This window comes from Sprattus sprattus (assembly GCF_963457725.1).
Source record: "Sprattus sprattus genome assembly, chromosome: 1".
NCBI lineage: Eukaryota > Metazoa > Chordata > Actinopteri > Clupeiformes > Clupeidae > Sprattus > Sprattus sprattus.
The window spans coordinates 17,945,032-17,969,667 of NC_137920.1; the positions used below are offsets into that span (position 1 = coordinate 17,945,032).

Consider the following 24,636-nt stretch of genomic DNA (forward strand, 5'->3'; position numbering starts at 1 on the left):
ATCAACACCATTAGTTCAGGAAGTGTATTAGTTGATGTTGTTCTGTTCATGATATCGTTACTCATCTGTTAGATGTCATGCCTCTGGATGCACTGTTGGTACATCAGTTTGTGAACAACAATCTTAAACACATTTGCTGGCCTTCTTTGTTTATTTAATGCTAGATTTGCTTTGAAAGTGCAAATTGATATTATGTGTGCTGGTATCAGCATAAGCTAACCTTTAGTGCATTAAGTTGGAAGTTATAATCCATTTTCAACAGTTTAGCTTAAATACACATGGAGTTTCTGGAGCCGCCAGGTAGGGGGCTACTTTCTGTTAGACTATTCAGTAACTTATTTTCCTGTCTTGCTTTGTCTTATGTTGCACTTGCTTGATATTTGACCTTCTTAGGAAAGTTGTTGACTCACTAGTTTGTCATAGACAAAGTAAGACAATTTCAACAGGTTTTGCTAAGTTTAGCCGCTAGCAAGACATCTCGTTAGCAAGCTTGTATAATAAGCTTGGACATTGATGCTAGTAATAAGTGATCTTGCGTCTGCTTCTTTGTAATTTTATTGTGATGGCTATGTTGGCTAGCTTCCTAACAACTTTCCTACCAGTCAAACGTCAAGCAAGTGCAAGACAGCAAATAAGTTTCTGAATAGTCCAGAAGAAAGTAGCCCCCTAGCTGACGGGTCCAGAAACTACATAGTGTTACTTTAAGAGACAGTGAGATAAAGTAGACAGACAGACAGACAGACAGACAGACAGATGACAGACACAAAGAGAACCAGACAGAGAGCCAGGCAGGCAGACAGACAGACAGACAGGCAGAGAGACAGACAGGGCTCACCTCCATTTCAGAATCAGAAACGTTTTTATTGCCAAGGAGGTTCACACCTACCCAGAATTTTCTATGGCATATGCAAATAATCAACATATAAAGTACTGTTACAAACAATAGGAAAAAACGATATATAAAATACATAAATAAAATACAGAATATGTGACAAAATGAAAAGTGCTGTACAGTCTGCAAAACAAGAGTATGTGCAATGATAATAGAGTAGTCCAAGAATGATGTGTGTTAATGTAACACAATGAGACAGATATACTTTATGTTAATGAAGTGTGTAGTGGCGGGATAAGAGTCTGTGTTTGGGGGGGGAGGGGTCCCGGGCCTTGTTGATGAGGCCAACTGCAGAAGGGAAGAAGCTGCTCTGATGGTGTGAGGTTTTGGTACTGGAGGTGCAGCTGTTAGTGTACAGGGAGAAGAGTAGAGGGGAAAGATGGAGGTGCAGCTGTTAGTGTACAGGGAGAAGAGTAGAGGGGAAAGATGGAGGTGCAGCTGTTAGTGTACAGGGAGAAGACTAGAGGGGAAAGATGGAGGTGCAGCTGTTAGTGTACAGGGAGAAGAGTAGAGGGGAAAGATGGAGGTGCAGCTGTTAGTGTACAGGGAGAAGAGTAGAGGGGAAAGATGGAGGTGCAGCTGTTAGTGTACAGGGAGAAGAGTAGAGGGGAAAGATGGAGGTGCAGCTGTTAGTGTACAGGGAGGAGAGTAGAGGGGAAAGATGGAGGTGCAGCTGTTAGTGTACAGGGAGAAGAGTAGAGGGGAAAGATGGAGGTGCAGCTGTTAGTGTACAGGGAGAAGAGTAGAGGGGAAAGATGGAGGTGCAGCTGTTAGTGTACAGGGAGAAGAGTAGAGGGGAAAGATGGAGGTGCAGCTGTTAGTGTACAGGGAGAAGAGTAGAGGGGAAAGATGGAGGTGCAGCTGTTAGTGTACAGGGAGAAGAGTAGAGGGGAAAGATGGAGGTGCAGCTGTTAGTGTACAGGGAGAAGAGTAGAGGGGAAAGATGGAGGTGCAGCTGTTAGTGTACAGGGAGAAGAGTAGAGGGGAAAGATGGAGGTGCAGCTGTTAGTGTACAGGGAGAAGAGTAGAGGGGAAAGATGGAGGTGCAGCTGTTAGTGTACAGGGAGAAGAGTAGAGGGGAAAGATGGAGGTGCAGCTGTTAGTGTACAGGGAGAAGAGTAGAGGGGAAAGATGGAGGTGCAGCTGTTAGTGTACAGGGAGAAGAGTAGAGGGGAAAGATGGAGGTGCAGCTGTTAGTGTACAGGGAGAAGAGTAGAGGGGAAAGATGGAGGTGCAGCTGTTAGTGTACAGGGAGAAGAGTAGAGGGGAAAGATGGAGGTGCAGCTGTTAGTGTACAGGGAGAAGAGTAGAGGGGAAAGATGGAGGTGCAGCTGTTAGTGTACAGGGAGAAGAGTAGAGGGGAAAGATGGAGGTGCAGCTGATAGTGTACAGGGAGAAGAGAGGGGAAAGATGGAGGTGCAGCTGTTAGTGTACAGGGAGAAGGGTAGAGGGGAAAGATGGAGGTGCAGCTGTTAGTGTACAGGGAGAAGAGAAGAGGGGAAAGAACGCAGCCTTGAGGGGAACCGGTGCTGATGGTCCGGGAGTCAGAGACCGGAGACAGTTGATGAGCACAGTGCTTCAGGATGGATGGAGAGACAGAGTCTGGCCCGGCTGCTTTGCGGGGGTTCTGTCTCCTGATAAGTCTGTTAACGTCCCTCTCCATGATGGAGAGAGTCGTCAGTGTCGCAGGGGAAGAGGGGGTGGGGGGCTCTGAGGTGGGCAGCTTTGGAGAATCGCAGGCCCCTCATCCAGACTGTTGGTAGCAGTCCTGAAAACCCTCCAATCGGTACACTCCAAGGAGGGGAGAGAGGAGGAGGAGAGTAGGGGGACCACCTACACACACACACACACACACACACACACACACACAGGTTCAAATCAGGAGGGGAGAGAGGCGAGGGGAGGGGAGAGAGTAGGAGGAAAGGAGGGGGATCACCTACAGACACACACACACACATTAAAATCAGGAGGGGAGGGGTGGAGGAGAGTGTGTGTGTGTGTGTGTGTGAGTGTGTGTGAGTGTGTGTGTGTGTGTGTGAGTGTGTGTGTGTGTGTGAGTGTGTGTGTGTGTGTGTGTGTGTGTGTGTGTGTGTGTGAGTGTGTGTGTGAGTGTGTGTGTGTGTGGTTGGGTGTGTGCTCTCATGTCTACCACTATCTCTCCTGTCATTGTAGATCCTGCCACTCCCACACGCCTCACTCATCCAATCAGCTCATCTCTCTTCACCTGCAGCTCATCTCCACATTAGTCCCTCAGTATCTATACCTGTCTTCTTGCACTTGTTCCCTGCCAGATTGGCTTGTGTGTTCCCTGCCAGATTGGCTTGTGCGTTCCCTGCCAGATTGGCTTGTGTGTTTTGCTCTCCTGTGTTTTGTTAGCCTGTTTTGCCTGATGACACTGGACTCACACGTATGCGTTGGAATGGGTTGATCCAAGGAATGGCGGAGGAGGAGTCTGGCTCATGGGGTTGTGTTCAAGGCCGGATTAACCATTAGGGCAACTGGGCACTTGCCCAGGGCCCATGACATCAAAGGGGCCTTGACAACGTTGTTGACAAATATCACGTTATGAACGCAGTCCTGGCAGCGCATGGTGATGTCTGTTGTGCCTCCGTTGGTATAGCATAAAACGTGAGTTGTATTAAAACATAGCGTGTGTAATGTGTAGCTATTTCATTCCGTTTGTTAACATTTGCTGCTGTCGGAGGCTGTCTCGTAATTGGAGATTGCAGGGGAGTTAAATGCTCCACGGCCGAAGTAGATTAGCCTACATGTTTTTAACTTCGGGTTAATTCCCTTTCCGTTACGTCTGCTGCTGGTGAGTAAATACAGACAGCAGGAAAGTTTAGCAAACGGAATGAAATAGCTACACATTACACAAGCTATGCTTTATTAAAACTCACGTTACTCACATACTGGTTAACACTGTTACAGCACATAAATCTTTTTCGCTGCATCCAAACTATGCGTCACCATTCTCCCTCCCTGTACGTGCTCTTCTTAAAGGAGCCGCACCATTTTACTAAACGTTCTTGCAATGTCAATCATTTAATTTAAATATACTTATTGGCCTTATTGTGCACGCTTGTGCGTTTAACAGCGCTTGTTTGTGTGAGAGAGCATTTAACTGTTGATGCCTCAGTTTAATAAAGCCAGGCTATTCATAAAAAAAAACGTACGTCAATGTGGCATTAGTACTATGAACAGTTGAGATTGATTCCTTCTGGCTCGTTCGGATTCGGAAAAAAAAAATATTCTAATGCCTGTCGGACTGGGTCCGGGCTCGGTTACTATTCTGTCGGACCGGGCCGGGCTCGGACAGAAAAAATCGTCCCAATCCATGCTCGAATGCTCATGTATTTGTATTTTTGTACAATCCGGGACATAATTTTAAGTTTAATAAGGCCATAATCACTGCTGTTGATGTGCAATAATTCTCATGGATGCATGGAGCACTTTATTTCAAGAGTTCAATATTTCTGCATTGCAGTTCAATTAAGTTATTTTTGTTTAAAGACAATAAAGAAGTGTTTTCCTTAAACATTGTGCCCATTATTGTAATTTCCAAGAAGGTATAACTCTGAGAATTCCAATCACATTTGTTTTAAATATCGTCTAATTATCGTTATCGTCAAAATGAAAAAAAAAAATCGAGATATTCTTTTTTGCCCATATCGCCCACCCCTAGTGTTAATGAGAGAAGTTTTAAAAGTAAAGATAGGTCATTAGGCCTCATAATTGTTTGTGTAGTCATGAGTTCAGTCTTTAAGGGAGGCCAGTTGTAAGGTCCATTTGTTTAAATAAAAATAATGAGGATATATAGTAGTGAAGTGATCAACATAAACAATAAACATGATCTTGACTTTGAAATTACATGCAACAGTGTAGCCATTGGTTTACTTTTACTAAAAACACACTAATTGCCTGCTTCATGGTTGGTGATAATTTCACATTTTTGCATTTTTAAAATGTTCTATGGTTTTAAGTAAAGGCCTACCTAGCCGTTTGCTGTCAAGATAATTGAAACATTCAATAAGTACTCATCAAGCCACCAAGTTCTGTTAAAGATTAATTGTAAAAAGTTATGCACAGTTGTGCGTCTGAATGGTCTCTTGAATGCATGCACTTTATGCTGAGGCTTTTGTGTGCACACATACATCTCCACTAGTGTAGGCTATGATCTTGATGATAGCGACTTTACGATTGTTTGGCGGCAGCGGGGGGGCCCTTGAGCCTTGTTGCCCAGGGCACAGAAAATTGTTAATCCGGCCCTGGTTGTGTTGATAACAGAGACGTTATAGTGAGATTGACAGGTCAACAAACCAATCACGCCACTAGCAAGATGTTTACCTTTGTAAGTACTAGCATGCTAACTTTAGATAGGTGGCTCAGACACAAATCCCATCAGACGTATTTTTCAGCCACAATAAAGGGGTTTTTACATTGTACAGTGTCTATTTCTCTGTAACTTTTAAAAAATCTAAGCAAAAAGAAGTACAAAAAAATAACTTCTAGGTACAAATACGACCATCTACGGAGGTTGGTCAGCTATCTTTTTTTTTTGCGTCCCGCTCTTAAACGCGATCTGATTGGCTAGCGCCTGTGCTGTCTGTTATGCATGTAAGGCAATTTGATTGGCTGACCCATTCCTCTCGAAAAGTTGAAGATTTATCAACCTTGCAGCAAGCAACTCATAAAACTCAACGCAACGGATCCCAACATAGCCACAATTCGGTTCGGCAAAGGATGACGTCACCCCATTCAAAGTGAATGCATTCCAACGCGTACGTGGGAGTCCTCTATGACCCTGCTTTGACCCTGTTTCCCTGTTTGACTGATCTCCTGGCTTTGACCCTGCCTGAAAAGACGAGTACACTGAACTTTCTCTACACTCTGTCTGTCTTGTTGTCGTGCTTTAGGGTTCAGCTCTATCCGTACCTGTAATGGTTACAGTATGTGGCACATGTCAAGTTGTAAGTGGCCGTACATGTGATGAGATTAATGCTGCTGAATAAGTGGATTATTGTTGAGAAACAACTTTAAAACTATGAAATAACTTGTGGGATGTTATGAGTTGTTGTCATGACAACGCTATCCAGATATTACCGTGATAGTACCCACTTTCTACCGATATGTAAAGAGCTACCCAGTTTCTATTGGTGCCAATAAAGTTCATAAACAGAGAGAGAACGCAAGGAGGGTCCAGAGTCCACAGAGTATCACTCACACACACACACACACACACACACACACACACACACACACACACACACACTTCTCCTATGTCAAAACATTCTGTACCTTTATGTGTTTGTGCTGTGACTGTGTCAGTTGAATGTACTCTGAATTCAGTATATACACACGCAATTCTGTGGGACGTGTGTGTGTGTGTGTGTGTGTGTGTGTGTGTGTGTGTGTGTGTGTGTGTGTGTGTGTGTGTGTGTGTGTGTGTGTGTGTGTGTGTGTGTGTGTGCGAGGGCGAGCACTTGGTCCCGTGTGTGTGTGCGTGCGTGGGTGCTTGCCCGCCTATCTGTGCTTATAATACCGCTGATGCCAGTGCTTCTCAAGTAGGGAGTGCTGGAGATAAGGCCCCCTCCCCCACACCTCCTCCCCACTGCTCTTTGATCCGCTCCACAGAGACCAGAGACCAGTCAGAGTGAGACGCCGGGTCGAGACCAGAGTTGAGTCAGAGTGAGGCGCCGGGTCGAGAAACAGGTAAGATGAGACTATCCCTCTGGGCCCCAGTTTGTTTATGTGTTTGTCTGTCTGTCTATTTGTTTGTTTGTTTGTTTGTCTCTGTGTTTGGCTTGTTTACTCCAACGTTGCCGTGGAGAGGATGGAATGATGTGTGAGTGGTCGTGGTGTTGAGGCTTTGTGCTGTTGGGTGAACTCAGAGATCAAACTCAAGTCATGTGAGGAAAGGATAATTTATTTTTCCATCGGTAAAATGGTAAACAATATGTGACAACCTCAAGACCTTTCAAGCGATCCCTTAATTGCTGTGACTGGATGTTTGATTAGTCGGTGTTGCCTTTCAATGAGAGAAAAATGTCCCCTGAATACATTGCACTCATGGATAAAGCTGCTATTAGTCCGTATTGACAGCCCATAACGAGCTCTAACAAGTACTCATAGCCCATGGGCCTCAGGTTCCCATAGTGGGGTATTCCTGCGGTACGTGTCAGAGTGCAGCACTGTCTATGTCAGGGGTCTCCAACTCATATTACCAGGGGCAGGTGAGCGTCCAGTCTGGTCAGTAGGGGGCTGGATCTGTTTCTGTGTGTGTGTGTGTGTGTGTGTGTGTGTGTGTGTGTGTGTGTGTGTGTGTGTGTGTGTGTGTGTGTGTGTGTGTGTGTGTGTGTGTGTGTGTGTGAGTGTGAGAGGGTGAGCTTTTGGTCATGTGGGTGTGTATGTGTGTGTTTGTAAGAATCAGCTTTACTGTGTGTGTTTGTGCGAGCACTTGGTCTTGTGTGTGTGTGTGTGTGTGTGTGTGTGTGTGTGTGTGTGTGTGTGTGTGTGTGTGTGTGTGTGTGTGTGTGTGTGTGTGTGTGCGTGTGTGCGTGGGCACATGCGTGCGTGTGTGTGAGCGAGCCAGCGAGTGAGTGAGAGTATGCTTGGGAGTGTGTGTGTGTGAAATACAGCTGATACATTTGTGTTGTGTTTTATATTACAAAGTCCAATTCCAGTTTCTTTGAGTTATGGTGTGAATGCTCAAACTTACCCAGATGGCTGGGATGGCTGGCATGTGCTTTAGGATCCAAACTGGCTTAATCATGACGCTTAAGTGTCCTTATAGGGCAGCAACACACCGCCACTAACCCCTGAACCCTGTAGGACACTAACCCTAACCCTTATAGGGCAGCAACACACCGCCACTAATCCCTGAACCCTGTAGGACACTAACCCTAACCCTTATAGGGCAGCAACACACCACCACTAACCCCTGAACCCTGTAGGACACTAACCCTAACCCTTATAGGGCAGCAACACACCACCACTAACCCCTGAACCCTGTAGGACACTAACCCTAACCCAGAGATGGGCAAAAATACATCAAAATGTATTTTGATACAAAATACCAAATACCCCTCAAATAAATGTATAAAAATAAAATACAAAATACTGTTGCCAGAAAATGTAACAAAATACAATACATGTATTTTGTATTTTTAAAATACAGGAAATACTTTTTCTGAATTTTCAGTTTTCTCACAATTTGGTAACGCAGAACATTCAGGTTTGGGCTATTCAGTGGCGTAACGTAGTAACCACGGGGCCAGGTGCAGGCTACTATGACGGGCCCATGTCAGTGGTTCCGTATCCTTTTTTTCATGTTTGTAACCGCCGCCACAGGGCTCTCATTGCAATCTCTATGGCTTCCGGGAGGGCTATCCCCACCATGCTTTCGTCATACGTAATTGCCAGGTAAGGACTAGGACGCGATCTGGCACTCCGCGCCGGGGCGAGACTCTCCACTTTGTGAATGAGGCGCGCCTCACCTAGGACGCGGGTCTGGCACTCCGCGCCTGGGCGAGACGCTCCACTTTGTGAATGAGGCGCGCCTCACCTTGGACGCGATCTTTCACTCCGCGCCGATGATACTCTTTTTAAAGATCTTAGCCTACTATAAACGTTGTTGAGACTCTTACTAAAGATCTTACTCATTCTCACAGAGACAAAACAATACACGTAGCCTACTATAAACGTTGTTGAGATTTTTATTAAGTTGAAAGTCGGTAACAAAACAGAGACAAACATCTACACGTCAAGCAATGTCATTTATTTCTTAAAATACGTTTTACAACTTACATTACCACTGCACACTCACAACCTTACAGATAACGTATAGAAGTTGTACTAGCATTTGTATTCAAAGTTTACACTTAAATCTACCAAAGTACTCACCGTTTAACAATACAACTTCCACAAGTTACAGATTATCTTTGACAACATTGGCGCCCACATGTGATTGACAACACTGGCGCACACATGTGACATCACACAGATAAATGACCATGTAGCTATTTGTTTTGTCTCTGTGAGAATGAGTAAGATCTTTATTAAGATTCTCAACAACGTTTATAGTAGGCTAAGATCTATAATAAGAGTCTCATGTCCGCCCGGGCCCCTGCCTCTATGCAATGCGGCGCCTCATTCACAAAGTGGAGCGTCTCGCCCAGGCGCGGAGTGCCAGACCCGCGTCCTAGGTGAGGCGCGCCTCATTCACAAAGTGGAGCATCTCGCCCAAGCGCAGAGTGCCAGATCGCGTCCTAGGTGAGGTGCGCCTCATTCACAAAGTGGATAGTCTCGCCCAAGCACTGAGTGCCAGATCGCGTCCCGGACCTTAGCTCTAATTGCGTATAAGGACATCACACTGCTTTCATCAAGTCACATTGTGTCAAGATGGCTAACGTTTAGTGCAACAACTCGATTCGCTCTTGGAAAGAACCTCCTTTAAGTCGGTGTACTAATGAAGATAAATTGACAAGGATCAAGACAGCTTTCTATGTTTTCGACCACAAAAAAATTGATTTAACATAAGAGTCAATGAGAGAGATCTGGGGTGATTTCCTTTTCGCCCCAAAAAGGGGCGGGCCATAAGAAGCAACACTTTTGGCAAATTGACTGATTCGACAATGACATTCAGAGGCAGATCAGATGGTCTCGTGGTAGAATCCGACAGAAAAAAAATCTCCGTCTCCCTAAACACTGGAGAAAGTAATTTGAGCATTTTAAATACAAAATTACTCCACTCTAAAGTATTTTGATACAAATTACATTCGGCCTATCAAATACAAATTACAAAATACTCAAAAGCAAATTTACTAGTATTTCAAATACAAGTAATTGAAATACTGCCCATCTCTACCCTAACCCTTATAGGGCAGCAACACACCACCACTCACCCTTGAACCCTGTAGGACCCTAACCCTAACCCTTATAGGGCAGCAACACACCACCACTAACCCCTGAACCCTGTAGGACACTAACCCTAACCCTTATAGGGCAGCAACACACCACCACTAACCCCTGAACCCTGTAGGACACTAACCCTGACCCTTATAGGGCAGCAACACATCACCACTAACCCCTGAACCCTGTAGGACACTAACCCTAACCCTTATAGGGCAGCAACACACCACCCCTAACCCCTGAACCCTGTATGACACTAACCCTAACCCTTATAGGGCAGCAACACACCACCACTAACCCCTGAACCCTGTAGGACACTAACCCTAACCCTTATAGGGCAGCAACACACCACCACTAACCCCTGAACCCTGTAGGACACTAACCCTAACCCTTATAGGAAAGCAACACACCACCACTAACCCCTGAACCCTGTAGGACACTAACCCTTACCCTTATAGGGTAGCAACACACCACCACTAACCCCTGAACCCTGTAGGAAACTTGAGCCGTCTGTTGTTCAGGTGTACGTACCCTGACAGAGAAGAGCCTATGAGCTCAGAGACAAGCTACCTGTCACATTGGTTGGTGTGTGTGTTCATTGTATATGAGCAGTGAAAGGAATGTTCTCCTGATGGAGGTGTGTGTGTGTGTGTGTGTGTGTGTGGTAGTAGATATGAGCAGTGAGAGGAAGGTTGTCTTAATGGAAGTTCTCCTCTTCTTCTCTAGGATGGGGGGATATATCTCTAACAGGAGGCCACCCTCCCCAACCCCCACCTGTGTGTCCATGAAGAGTGATGATTCCATGGGTCGACCACTCAACTTTACAGGAGGAGACTCTACGACTGGACAGTAAGATTATGATTAGGATGTGTGTGTGTGTGTGTGTGTGTGTGTGTGTGTGGTAGTAGATATGAGCAGTGAGAGAAAGGTTGTCTTAAAGGAAGTTCTCCTCTTCTTCTCTAGGATGGAGGGATCTAGCTCTAACAGGAGGCCACCCTCCCCAACCCCCACCTGTGTGTCCATGAAGAGTGATGATTCCATGGGTCGACCACTCAACTTTACAGGAGGAGACTCTACGACTGGACAGTAAGATTATGACTAGGATGTCAGTGTGTGTGTGTGAGTGTGTGTGAGTTTGTGAGTGTGTGTGTGTGTGTGTGTGTGTGTGTGAGTGTGTGTGAGTGTGTGTGTGTGAGTGTGTGTTTGTGTGTGTGTGTGTGTGTGTGTGTGTGTGTGTGTGTGTGTGTGTGTGTGTGTGTGTGTGTGTGTGTGTGTGTGTGTGTGTGTGTGTGTGTGTGTGTGTGTGTGTGTGTGTGTGTGTGTGTGTGGTAGTAGACATGAGCAGTGAGAGGAATGTTGTCCTGATGGAAGTTCTCCTCTTCTTCAACTACAAGAAAGGGCCTGCCTCTCCTCCAGACGACGACCCTGATCTTCCTGACAAACTCAATGAGTTTTATGCCCAGTTTGAGGACAATCAGTCCCTGGCAGTCTTTCCCTCTCCCCCCTCTCCCTCCTCTCCTCCTTTTGTCATCCAGGAGGCAGAGGTGTGCAAGCTTTTTAAAAATCAGAAGGCTAGGAAAGCAGCAGGACCAGATCAGCTTTCCCCAGCTGTTTTCAGACACTCTGCAGATCAACTGGGTTATGTCTTCACTGACATTTTCAACTCCTCTTTGCAACAGTGTACAGTCCCACAGTGTTTCAAATCCTCTGTCATCATCCCGGTCCCAAAGTCAGCTAAACCAACAGAGCTCAACGACTTCAGGCCAGTGGCCCTCACTTCAGTGGCCATGAAGGTGTTTGAACGCTTGGTACTCTCCCACCTACAATCCAGTGTGTCACCGCTGATGGATCCCCATCAGTTTGCTTACCAGGCTAACAGATCTGTAGAAGATGCCATCAACCTAGCTTTTCACTCTACTCTGCAACATCTGAAGTCAAGTTACACCTATGCATGCATGCTGTTTATTGGCTTTAGCTCAGCCTTCAACACAATACAGCCACTCATTCTCTTCTCCAGGCTGCAAGCCATGAACATCGACTTGGCTCTGTGTCACTGGATACTGGACTTCCTGAGGAACAGAACTCAAACAGTCAAAGTCAATAACGCAACATCATGCCCTCTGACCCTCAACACTGGTGCGCCGCAAGGCTGAGTGCTATCTCCTCTTCTGTTCTCCATCTACACAAATGACCTGAGATCTCACCACCATTCCGTCAAGATGCTCAAATATGCAGATGACACCACCATCATCGGCCTAATCAAAGATGAGGATGAGTCTCAGTACTTCAAGGAGGTCAATTGGGCCGTAGACTGGTGCAGGAAGAACAAGCTAATCTTAACGCCTCAAAAACTAAAGAAATAGTTGTGGACTTGAGAAGGAGGCCTAACACCAAAGCCTTAGTTAATGTATTTGACCAGGCCATAACCCTTACTGAGCCCTTTACATTTCTTGGCTCCTACATCAGCCAAAATTTGAAATGGGATATCAACACCACCCACCTTATCAAAAAAGCCCAACAGAGACTGTATTTCCTCAGGCAACTGAAAAAGTTAAATGTCAACAAACACCTTTTGGTGCTCTTCTATAAAGCCATCATAGAAAGTGTCATCACCGCATCAATAACTGTCTGGTATGGAAATTCTGACAGTCGCACAAAAATGAAACTGGAGAGAGCGGTGACCAAAGCCTCCAACATTATTGGTTGTGACCTTCCATCAGTCCTCTCATTGTATGCTGAGCGTAGCTTTAATCGCGCAAAGAACATTATCAGAGACTCCTCCCATCCAAACCATGACTTTTTTGAACTTCTACCTTCTGGAAGACGCTACAGATCCATACGAGCTGGAACGACACGCTTCAACAACAGCTTCTTCCCCTCTGCTGTCAGACTCCTGAACTCTCAATGCTGATCTGGAGTATAATTTTATTTTTGTTTTCCCTACCCCCTTCTCTCCCCTCCTACTGGCCTGAGCTACCTATGACAAAGAATACCACCAACATTGTAGTGTGGCAATAAAGTTTTATCTTATCTTATCTTTATCTTCTCTAGGATGGAGGGATATATCTCTAACAGGAGGCCACCCTCCCCAACCCCCACCTGTGTGTCCATGAAGAGTGATGATTCCATGGGTCGACCACTCAACTTTACAGGAGGAGACTCTACGACTGGACAGTAAGATTAGGACTCTAGGACAGGGGTGGGCAATTCTTTTTCCCAGGGGGCCAAATGAGCAACTGAAAATATTTTTTAGGGCCGGGCTAAAATGCCGAACTCAATTATGCATAATATACATTTTATTTCTATATAAAAAGCATTAAATGGCATTTTTTTTTGGAGATCGAAAGGGAAAGTCTCCGAGATCGACACGTCAATCCTGGTCGACAGGTTGGGCACCTCTGGCCTATATTAAATATTTAATGTTTTCAGAACCGTACAATGCCCAGGTCTCCTCTAGGATGTACACAGCCCATGGGCCTCAGGTTCCCATAGTGGGGTATTCCTGCGATACGTGTCAGAGTGCAGCACTGTCAGGGGTCTCCAACTCATATTACCAGGGGCCCATGAGCGTCCAGTCTGGTCAGTAGGGGGCCTGATCTGTTGTTTGGCCCATCACAGTACTGTAGATGCCACTGTTGAGTGTTGCAAATGTAGCGTTTGTGAATGTGAACACAAGTGTTTGTTATAGCTGCATTGATAGCCCATGACTTACATACAGCAGCAGTAGTGGGATAATGTCTTCATCGAACAACTGCATCTATGTTTGTCCTTCATACATGCACATTTCAAAGCAAATGCTGTACTGCACCACTTTTGTATAGTTGGTAACAAGACTGCAAACAAACTAAACAAAGTAGAAAACAGACGTGTGTGTGTGTGTGTGTGTGTGTGTGTGTGTGTGTGTGTGTGTGTGTGTGTGTGTGTGTGTGTGTGTGTGTGTGTGTGAGAGAACGTGTGTGAGTGTGAGAGGGTGAGCTTTTGGTCATGTGTGTGTGTATGTGTGTGTTTGTGCGAGCACTTGGTCCTGTGTGTGTGTGTGTGTGTGTGTGTGTGTGTGTGTGCCTGGCACGTGCGTGTGTGCGTGCGTGCGTGCGTGCGTGCGTGTGAGCGAGCCAGCGAGTGAGTGAGTGTATGCTTGGGAGTGTGTGTGTGTGTGAAATACAGCTGATACATTTGTGTTGTGTTTTATATTACAAAATCCAATTCCAGTTTCTTTGAGTTCTTTGAGTTCTGAATGCTAAAACTTACCCAGATGACTGGGATGGCTGGCATGTGCTTTTGGATCCAAACTGGCTTAATCATGACGCTTTTGCAATGTTAATGAACACTGTTATGCTCCACCCTTAAGTGGCCTTATAGGGCAGCAACACACCACCACTAACCCCTGAACCCTGTAGGACACTGGACCCTAACCCTTATAGGGCAGCAACACACCACCACTAACCCCTGAACCCTGTAGGACACTAACCCTAACCCTTATAGGGCAGCAACACACCACCACTAACCCCTGAACCCTGTAGGACAATAACCCTAACCCTTATAGGGCAGCAACATACCACCACTAACCCCTGAACCCTGTAGGACACTGGACCCGTCTGTTGTTCAGGTGTATGTACCCTGACAGAGAAGAGCCTATGAGCTCAGAGACAAGCTACCTGTCACACCTAACATTGGTTGGTGTGTGTGTTCATTACATATGAGCAGTGAAAGGAATGTTCTCCTGATGGAGGTGTGTGTGTCTGTGTGTTTGGTAGTAGATATAAGCAGTGAGAGGAAGGTTGTCTTAATGGAAGTTCTCCTCTTCTTCTCTAGGATGGAGGGATCTAGCTCTAACAGGAGGTCACACTCCCCTACACCCACCTGTGTGTCCATGAAGAGTGATGATTCCATGTGGCGACCACTCAACTTTACAGGAGGAGACTCTACGACTGGACAGTAAGATTATCACTCCAGAATGTATGATGTGTGTGTGATTAGCAGACAGGGTCAGCGAGAGGAATGTTCTCCTGATGGAGGTGTGTGTGTGTGTTCAATTATGTAAACCTTGTCTGCACACCTTTGATTATTTAAGTGTCTATTTGTCTTCTTTGTGTGTGTGTGTGTGTGTGTGTGTGTGTGTGTGTGTGTGTGTGCGTGTGTGTGTGTGTGTGTGTGTGTGTGTGTGTGTGTGTGTGTGTGTGTGGACAGGAAGATCATGGCTCTAGTCTTTATTCTACATAATTTTCTCATGTGTGTGTTTGTGTGTGTGTGTGTGTGTGTGTGTGTGTGTGTGTGTGTGTGTCAGTGGAGGCTTCTCCATTGAGGAGAGGGAGGAAGATCCTCCTTAACATTTTGAGAATAAAAAGTGTACTTTGCCCAGACTACAGTGATTAATTAAAACCCTTAAATATGACTACTTTAATACCTTTGTATATGTAATGTTAGTTTCCCTGGGTAAAGATGACATTAGCACCCCCTATCGCTATCGAAAATTACTGCCGGAGGACCTTCCTCCCTCTACCATCCATTGACTCCCATTCATTTCACTGCCTGCGCTGGCGGCCGGTGGAATGCGTTGACTTCAATGGCAGAGAGGAGGACGATCCTCCTCTGAGAGGGTGTGACTAGTTTAGGGGTCTGGACATAGACATGTATAGGTAGACACCGCCTCCACTGCTTCTCGGTGAAACGCGTCGCCGCCATTTTGGGAAAGGAGCTCTCTGCCGTCAGAGGTCTGTCAGACGTGTCAAACTAGCGCAAGTTGCCAGGAGCTGCGGTTTATCTGGATAAAAATCACGATAACCTTTTACATTTCGCAACCAATTTCATGGAGTATTCAAGGGTTTATGCTCTACGTGAAGTGTGTGAAAAAGATTTGCCATAACGTTACTTTGAATCTCGCTAGTTTAATCGCCAGTCATACATGTGCATGGGTCTATAATAAACGCTAACTTTTCTTGCAAAGCTTGTGCATTTTGAAAATACTGAGAAGATCTATAAACTATCGAAATAGTGCTTCTTTAGTTACTACGTATTGACCATCATTAAGAGAAAGAAGCATACATCAAATAGTGAGAAACTGGCAGTCAGTGTGTTTTTCATAGTTTAATAGTTCCTTTTCAAGTATGTGCATTAAGAAACCTTGAACAGTGCAATTGGCAATACACAGTTATTTCACAAATCAACATTACAAAAAAAAGCTATATATTTCTATTGCAGTAAAAATATACACATCTCAATATATACATAGCCTACACATCTCAATAGTTGAACTGTAATATAAATAACATAGCATATATACAGCCGCGGAAAAAATTAAGAGACCACTTCAAAATTATCAGTTTCTCTGGTTTTACTATTTATTGGTATGTGTTAAAGTAAAATGTACATTTTAGTTTTATTCTATAACCTACTGGCAACATTCCTACCACATTTCAAATAAAAATATTGTCATTTAGATCATTTATTTGCAGAAAAATGACAATTGGTCAAAATAGCAAAAATGATGCAGTGTCTTCAGATCTCGAATAATGCAAAGAAAACAAGCTCATATTCATTTTCAAACTACACAATACTAATGCTTACACTTAGGAAGAGTTCAGAAATCAATATTTGGTGGAATAACCTTGATTTAAAATCACAACTTTCATGTGTCTTGGCATGCTCTCCACCAGTCTTTCACATTGCCGTTGGGTGACTTTATGCTACTCCTGGCGCAAGAATTCAAGCAGCTCGGCTTCTTTTCATGGCTTGTGACCATCCATCTTCCTCTTGATCACATTTCAGAGGTTTTTTATAGGATTCAGGTCTCAAAATTGGGCTGGCCATGACAGGGTCCTGATCTGGTGGTACTCCATCCACACCTTTACTGGCCTGGCTGTGTGGCATGGAGCATTGCCCTGCTGGAAAAAACACTTCTCAGAGTTGGGGAACATTGTCAGAGCAAAAGGGAGCAAGTTTTTCTTCCGGGACAACGTTGTACTTTGCCTGGCTGAGGTTTGTAAAAGACCATAAGGATTGAAAAAGCGGACTGGAGGTTCTTCTAAGTTCGTCTTCTCTGATGAGTCCGATTTCACAGTAGGTGCAAGACTCTCTGGCTTGTAGGCCTCTCCAGGTCTCCGTCTAACCATCAGACGACCATGTGTTGGGCAAAGCTGAAAATTGGACTCATCAGAGAAGACGAACTAGAAGACCCTCCAGTCCGCTTTTTTCAATCCTTATGGTCTTTTACAAACCTCAGCCAGGCAAAGTACAACGTTGTCCCGGAAGACAAACTTGCTTCCTTTTGCTCTGACAATGTTCCCCAACTCTGAGAAGTGTTTTTTCCAGCAGGGCAATGCTCCATGCCACACAGCCAGGCCAGTAAAGGTGTGGATGGAGTACCACCAGATCAGGACCCTGTCATGGCCAGCCCAATTTTGAGACCTGAATCCTATAAAAAAAACCTCTGAAATGTGATCAAGAGGAAGATGGATGGTCACAAGCCATGAAAAGAAGCCGAGCTGCTTGAATTCTTGCGCCAGGAGTAGCATAAAGTCACCCAACGGCAATGTGAAAGACTGGTGGAGAGCATGCCAAGACACATGAAAGTTGTGATTTTAAATCAAGGTTATTCCACCAAATATTGATTTCTGAACTCTTCCTAAGTGTAAGCATTAGTATTGTGTAGTTTAAAAATGAATATGAGCTTGTTTTCTTTGCATTATTCGAGATCTGAAGACACTGCATCATTTTTGCTATTTTGACCAATTGTCATTTTTCTGCAAATAAATTATCTAAATGACAATATTTTTATTTGAAATTTGGTAGGGATGTTGCCAGTAGGTTACAGAATAAAACTAAAATGTACATTTTACTTTAACACATACCAATAAATAGTAAAACCATAGAAACTGATAATTTTGAAGTGGTCTCTTAATTTTTTCCGCGGCTGTATAATACAATATAATATAATGACTCAGTATAATGTGCAATGGAATAACATATATATGATATATATAATATGTGATACAATATAATATATTTTAAGTATAAGTATATATTCATATATGTGTGTACATTTGTACAATTTGACACAATATACAATCATGCTCTTAACATTTTCAGATCTATGCAGTGCAATTGACACAATATATAATTGTGAAAAAACTGTGTATTGCCAATTGCACTGTTCAAGGTTTCTTAATGCACATAGGCTACTTGAAAAGGAACTATTAAACTATGAAAAACACACTGACTGCCAGTTTCTCACTATTTGATGTATGCTCTTTCTCTTAATGTTGGTCAATACTAGTAACTAAAGAAGCACTATTTCGATAGTTTATAGATCTTCTCAGTATTTTCAAAATGCACGAGCTTTGCAAGAAAAGTTAGCGTTTATTATAGACCCATTTGTGACTGGCGATTTAACTAGCGAGATTCAAAGTAACGTAGAGGCAAATCTTTTTCACACACTTCACGTAGAGCATAAACCCTTGAATACTCCATGAAATTGGTTGCGAAATGTAAAAGGTTATCGTGATTTTTATCCAGATAAACCGCAGCTCCTGGCAACTTGCGCTTGTTTGACACGTCTGACAGACCTCTGACGGCAGAGAGCTCCTTTCCCAAAATGGCGGCGACGCGTTTCGCCGAGGCAACGGGCTGAAGCAGTGGAGGCGGTGTCTATCTATACATGTGTATGGGTCTGGATAGCGCTAAAATCTATTAACGAATAGGCTGGAGTCACGTCTGCGCTATGAACCAATAAGCAGAAGCCCTGGATATTGTGGGTGGGGTTATCCCCTCAAATCTAGGCTACGAAACATAATCTGCTCAGTCTAAGAGAATCAGTTAAGCAAGTAGATCTGACCTTTTTAATAATGAGAACACATTAGCAAATTAGCAAATAAAGTAAACTATGGAAACCGAGGACATTGTTCATGTTTTATTACAGAAACCATTCCATGGGGTGAGTTACAATGACAAGTTGGCCATTAAAGCAACAGGTAGACCAATTCCAAAGATTGAAATCACCAAAAGCAACGGCAGAGTCAGTGTCGTGAGTGCTACATGGTTTGCTAGGTAGGCTACTCGTGGGTGACTGGTAGCATTACCAACAATCGGTTATATTGCTGGCCCTGTTTACTAATGAATGTCAACTCTCCAACGTGGTCTTTTCGTGGATTTACTGATATAAAAAATATTGACAGGGCAACCAAGCGCCACGACAAATGTCAAGACCACGTTGGTGCTGCTATCCGCCTTTCATTGCTAGGCGGCACCATGCCTATAGAGCGGTTAGTGGATGAGGGTGTGCGGCTGCAAATTCAACAGCATAACGCTAAAGTGCGTGGCAATAGGGAGGTGGTAAAACGTCTGTTAGATGCAACGGCTTACCTAGGCATGCTAGAGTTGTCATTCAGGGGGCATGACGAAGGGGAAAATTCTGACAACAAGGGCAATTGCAGGGAACTTGCGGAGGTGATAGCTAAGTATGACCGTGTTCTGGCAGAACATCTGGAAAGCTCCACCGTCTTCACAGGCATGTCAAAAACAATCCAGAACGATCTAATTGCAGCCATTCACCATTCGATTGAAACAGCTAGAAAAGGAACTTAACAGGGCACACTTCTTTTCCTGGCAAATTGACGAGACCACAGACATTAACTGTCATTCTCAGCTGTCTGTCATCTTGCGCTATGTTGATGACCACGGTACAATTCAGGAACACCGTTTTTCTAGCCAATAATACTTGCGCAAAAGGATGTAAGTGAATGATTCAGAGCACGATGCATTTGAAATGGCATCAATTATGGTCTTGTGTCTTCATTCTTCTTAAAACAATTGTAGGTGAAAATAATCAGACAAATTACAACCAATAGCTTCAGCCATTGAGTGGAAAAAATAGGCCCAATGATTGGCCCAGAATCTTTTATTTAGTTTTACAAATCAAGAGTAGTCCTGATTTGACTAATTGGCTTTGCATCCTTTCCTTCTGGCCTGGACTAGTCCATCAAAGACATGCTGCCCACCTGTTTTCAAAGTACAATGCTGCCACTGGTGAATTTATCAATTTTATTCACATAATTATCCCTCCCAGCTATTTTGTGCTGTAGTTCACCAAAACACCCTGAAACAACTTGAGTCTCACATACTTATGCCACCAACAGTACAAACGGGCCAAAGGCAACCAAGCGCGCAGTCCTTCCTCCCTCACTTTAAAATCCACCAGCCGCCACTGGTGTGTGTGTGTGTGTGTGTATGTGTGTGGACAGGAAGATCATGGCTCTAGTCTTTATTCTACATCATTTAATGTGTCTCAGTTGTAAAGCCATCAGCAACGTTGGCTGGTGTGTGTGTTCATTATATGACTCTCTGTGGGAAGAAATAGGAGTGACTCTTCAAAAACTGAAAACTAAAAACTGTGTCTGCGTGGGTGATTAGCAGACAGGAGCAGTGAAAGGAATGTTCTCCTGATAAAGGTGTGTGTGTGTGTGTGTGTGTGTGTGTGTGTGTGAAAAAGAATCTTGAAAGCATCAGAATACCTGGAGAAAGTCAAACATAATCAGAATATGCGTGTGTGTGTGTGTGTGTGTGTGTGTGTGTGTGTGTGTGTGTGTGTGTGTGTGTGTGTGTGTGTGTGTGTGTGCGCGCGCGCTTCTCTGTGTTTCTTTGAAACAGCCACATCCTGCAGAAGAGATCACACTCTACCGTACCGAGCTGTTTGTCAATGAAGAGTGACCAGTCCATGGATCTTCCACTTGGCTTAGCAGAAGGAGGTGTTCCTGCTGGTCAGAGGTGAGTAGTAATGAGGACTTTCCACAGGACATACAATCATCCATACAGTCATTTGAATGACACCTGAAGTATAAAAGTGTACCAAAAGTGTTTTACTTGTTTGTTTGTCCTAGATATTTATATGAGATGGGAAGTTATTTGTTAAATATTTGTTAAATAGCTTGTATATAATATCTAGATATTAAAGGTGATGGACAATATCCATTCACTGATTTGATTGATTGATCAGGATGATAGCTTTCAGATTGTCACAAGCTTAAGCCCCCCTAAAGGGGAAATAATCCTACAACTGATCTTGAGAACCATTTTAGTATATTTTTTCTAAATATAGTATTGATTATTGCAGTACCACCATATTGTCAGAAGGTGGCAGTATAAGACAGACCAGAGGCTGACCTGTCATGTCTGACTTTGATGTTCAAATCAAAATAGCTTCATAAGTAAATTAATAGAAAAGATCTTCAAAGTGACACTTTGGAAGCATTTGAAATCAAATAGAAATTATCCATAAAATCAGTTATAGTCTTTGACATTTCATAACATGTTATGGCAAGGTTTGGCAGACAAAATGGGGATTTGGGTAATTCTCACCTTTTGTGTTTTTTGCTTTGTTTTACACATACCTCAGATGTATGTGTGTGTACATGTGTGTGCCCGCGTGTGTGTCCACGTGTGTGTGTGCGCGTGTGGGTGAATTTGTGTGTGAGTGAGAGTGTGTGTGAGTGTGTGTGTGTGTGTGTTATTTAATATTTGTTCTTGTTTTCACACACAGATACCATCATGGTTCAGTAAATGTGGAAATGCTGCAGTTCCACAAATCCCATCTTCAGAAGAGGTTTCAGTGTCTGGCTGAGGGAATCACAAAGCAGGGAAACCCCACACTCCTCAGTAAGATCTACACAGAGCTCTACATCACAGAGGGGGGAAGAGGAGAGGTCAATGATGAACATGAGGTCAGACAGATAGAGAGGGCATCCTGGAGTGAAGCAGCACAAGGCAGACCAATCAACTGCAGTGACATCTTTAAACCATTACATGGACAAGACAAACCCATTAGAACGGTGCTGACTAAGGGAGTGGCTGGCATTGGAAAAACAGTCTCTGTGCAGAAGTTCATTCTGGACTGGGCCGAAAGCAAAGCCAATCAGGATGTCCACTTCATATTTCCTCTTCCTTTCCGAGAGCTGAACCTGATGAAGGAGAATAAACTCAGTCTGATGGATTTCATGAAGCACTTTTTCTCAGGAAATCAAGCAATCTTCACCAGTTCAACGTACAGAGTCATGTTCATCTTTGATGGTCTGGATGAGTGTCGACTACCTCTAGATTTCCGCTCCAACCCAAGGTGTTGTGATGTGACAGAGCCAGCCTCAGTGGACGTGCTGCTGACAAACCTCATCAAGGGGAATCTGCTTCCCTCTGCTCTCCTCTGGATCACCACCCGACCAGCAGCAGCCAATCAGATTCCACCTGAGTGTGTGGACCAGGTGACAGAAATAAGGGGATTCAGTGACCCACAGAAAGAGGAGTACTTCAGGAAAAGAATCAGTGATGAGAACCTGGCCAGCAGAACCATCACACACCTGAAGTCATCCAGGAGCCTCTACATCATGTGCCACATTCCAGTCTTCTCCTGGATTACCGCCACTGTTGTGGAGAGAACATCAGATGAATCGGGGAGTGTAGAAATGCCAAAGACTATGACTCAAATGTACACACACTTCCTGATCATTCAGACAAGCATAAAGAATGAAAAGTACACAGTGAGAAAAGAGAGAGACGAAGAGATGATTTTCAAACTTGGGAAACTGGCTTTTCAACAGCTAGAGAAGGACAATCTGATCTTCTATAAGACAGACCTGAGAGAGTGTGGCATTGATGTAACAGAAGCATCAGTGTACTCAGGAGTGTGTACTCAGATCTTCAGAAAGGAGTCTGGGCTGTACCAGGGGATTGTGTTCAGCTTTGTGCATCTGAGCATTCAGGAGTTTCTTGCAGCTTTATATGTGTTCCTCTGCTTCAGCAACAGAGAGAGATACATGCCTGACCATCAGCAAACCTCTCAGCTCTCTGCTCTGTTCAGAGCTGCAACACTCCATGACCTACACAAGACTGCAGTGGATCTGGCCTTACAGAGTAAGAACGGACACCTGGACCTTTTCCTCCGCTTCCTCCTGGGCCTCTCACTGGAGTCCAATCAGAATCTCTTAAGTCACCTTCTGCCACAGACAAGAAGCCAATCACAGAGCTCAGAGCAAACAGTCCAGTGTGTCAAACAGAAGATCAGAGATCAGAATACGTCAGACAGAAAGATCAACCTCTTCTACTGTCTGAATGAGCTGAATCACCATGCTGTAGTGGAGGACATTGACAGGAGCTCAGGTGCTCTGTCTGTAGACATGCTCTTACCAGGAAAGTGGGAGACTAGCAGATTTAAGTTTGAGATTCCAGAGGAGCAGCTGGATGAGTTTGACCTGCAGAAGTACATGAAGACACCAGAGGAAGATCTGACTGAACTCCTCAGTCCTGATGAAGTTCTGAAGAAGCTGGTGCCAGTGGTCACATCTTCCACATCAGCAAAGTGAGTAATATACTGTGTGTGTGTGTGTGTGTGTGTGTGTGTGTGTGTGTGTGTGTGTGTGTGTGTTGACTAGTTGACTTTGTTCCTGGTTAATGAACTGCCCTGATAAGAGAACATTTCTCTACACTAAGCAATATATTATACGTGAGTTGTTTGTCGTTTTCTATGGGTTACTTAACTTTAGGCTCATTTTGAGTATGTAAAATATTTGTCTTTATTATACTTTTCCTGTAAATATCTTTAATGTCAGGCTTGGTTTTAACCCAAATGTATCACATTTTATATTACAAAGTCCAATTCCAGTTTCTTTGAGTTCTGGTGTGAATGCTAAAACTTACCCGGGTGGCTGGCATGTGCTTTTGGATCCAAACTGGCTTTTGCAATGTTATTGAACACTGTTATGATCCACCCTTAAGTGGCCTTATAGGGCATAGATATCCTATATAAAGGCTAGATGTCTCGCCTGCGTTTCTGGCCAACGGAGTCGAACGTTTGCACATGGCGGCCATTTTGCGACAGGGGAGCTCGCTCACCCTTAACATTGTATTGGTAGTGGTACGTACTTTTTAAATAACCAGAACTTGCTCAATGTTCAACCGATTTTCAAACGGGTTGGTTTGTTGTTGTGTTCTAAGAAATATAATAATGTTCTAAAATAGGTACGAGATTTCCCTTTACAAATGTACATCAATAAATGCTCCATGTTGAAATCCCCACCCTGTACAGAGATGTATTTATGAGACTGCATACTTATGAAGAATTATAAACATGGGTTTTCATATGAACAAAACAGATAGGTGCAATAAATACACACATGCACAAGCTATTTATGTAAAATCATTATCTAGGCTACTGAAACTCAGCATACAGAATGGCAACAGGATCTAGTTTCGAGAGAACGTTCAATAGAGCATCCATAGGCTGCACACAACTCTGGCATCTTCTCTGGCAATAAAGTCAGCAATTTCCTGTCAAAATCATAATGTAAAATGTTTAACAAACCAACCCGATTGGAAATCATGTGCAACTTCAGTTATATCATGTGCAACTTAATTGTTATATTGAAAAGAAAGAACAATTATGCCTCTAGCAGTAGACTAGCCGTGATACACAATTAAGCTGCACATTTCGACATGTTCAAGCATCCATAATTATAACCACGGTAATGACGTTTGTAAGAAACCAAGGCAATTGTAAATCCATCAAGATTTCAGCGAGATAAGAGTGTAAACTATTGTGAAGATCACTGACGTTACCTAACGTACCACTGATCCCTCCAGGAAGCTATCCTGTCACAAGATGGCCTCCTGTGCGGACGTTCAAGACTCCACCGTGAGACATCTAGCCTTTATATAGGATATCTATGTTAAAGGGCAGCAACACACCACCACTAACCCCTGAACCCTGTAGTGTCAGGACTTTTGGACTGTAATACCCCTATTGACCATGTGGGGACCCCAGTGTTCCTGTTTGCCAGTTACGTGTTTATTCGTTG

At 44.0% G+C, this 24,636-nt stretch overlaps 1 protein-coding gene across 1 annotated transcript in view; it reads left to right on the forward strand.

Moving 5' to 3' along the window:
• Positions 1-12,021: 12,021 nt before the first annotated feature.
• Positions 12,022-24,636, forward strand: part of LOC308368160 (protein NLRC3-like) — a gene marked incomplete at both ends in the record, with an annotated part of 46,164 nt that continues 33,549 nt past the window's right edge. The window contains 4 exons of the mRNA XM_080842257.1: positions 12,022-12,116; positions 12,854-12,976; positions 20,444-20,560; positions 21,333-23,141. Coding sequence (XP_080698383.1) covers positions 12,022-12,116; positions 12,854-12,976; positions 20,444-20,560; positions 21,333-23,141 — 2,144 coding nt within the window. The remainder of the gene's footprint in view (positions 12,117-12,853; positions 12,977-20,443; positions 20,561-21,332; positions 23,142-24,636) is intronic.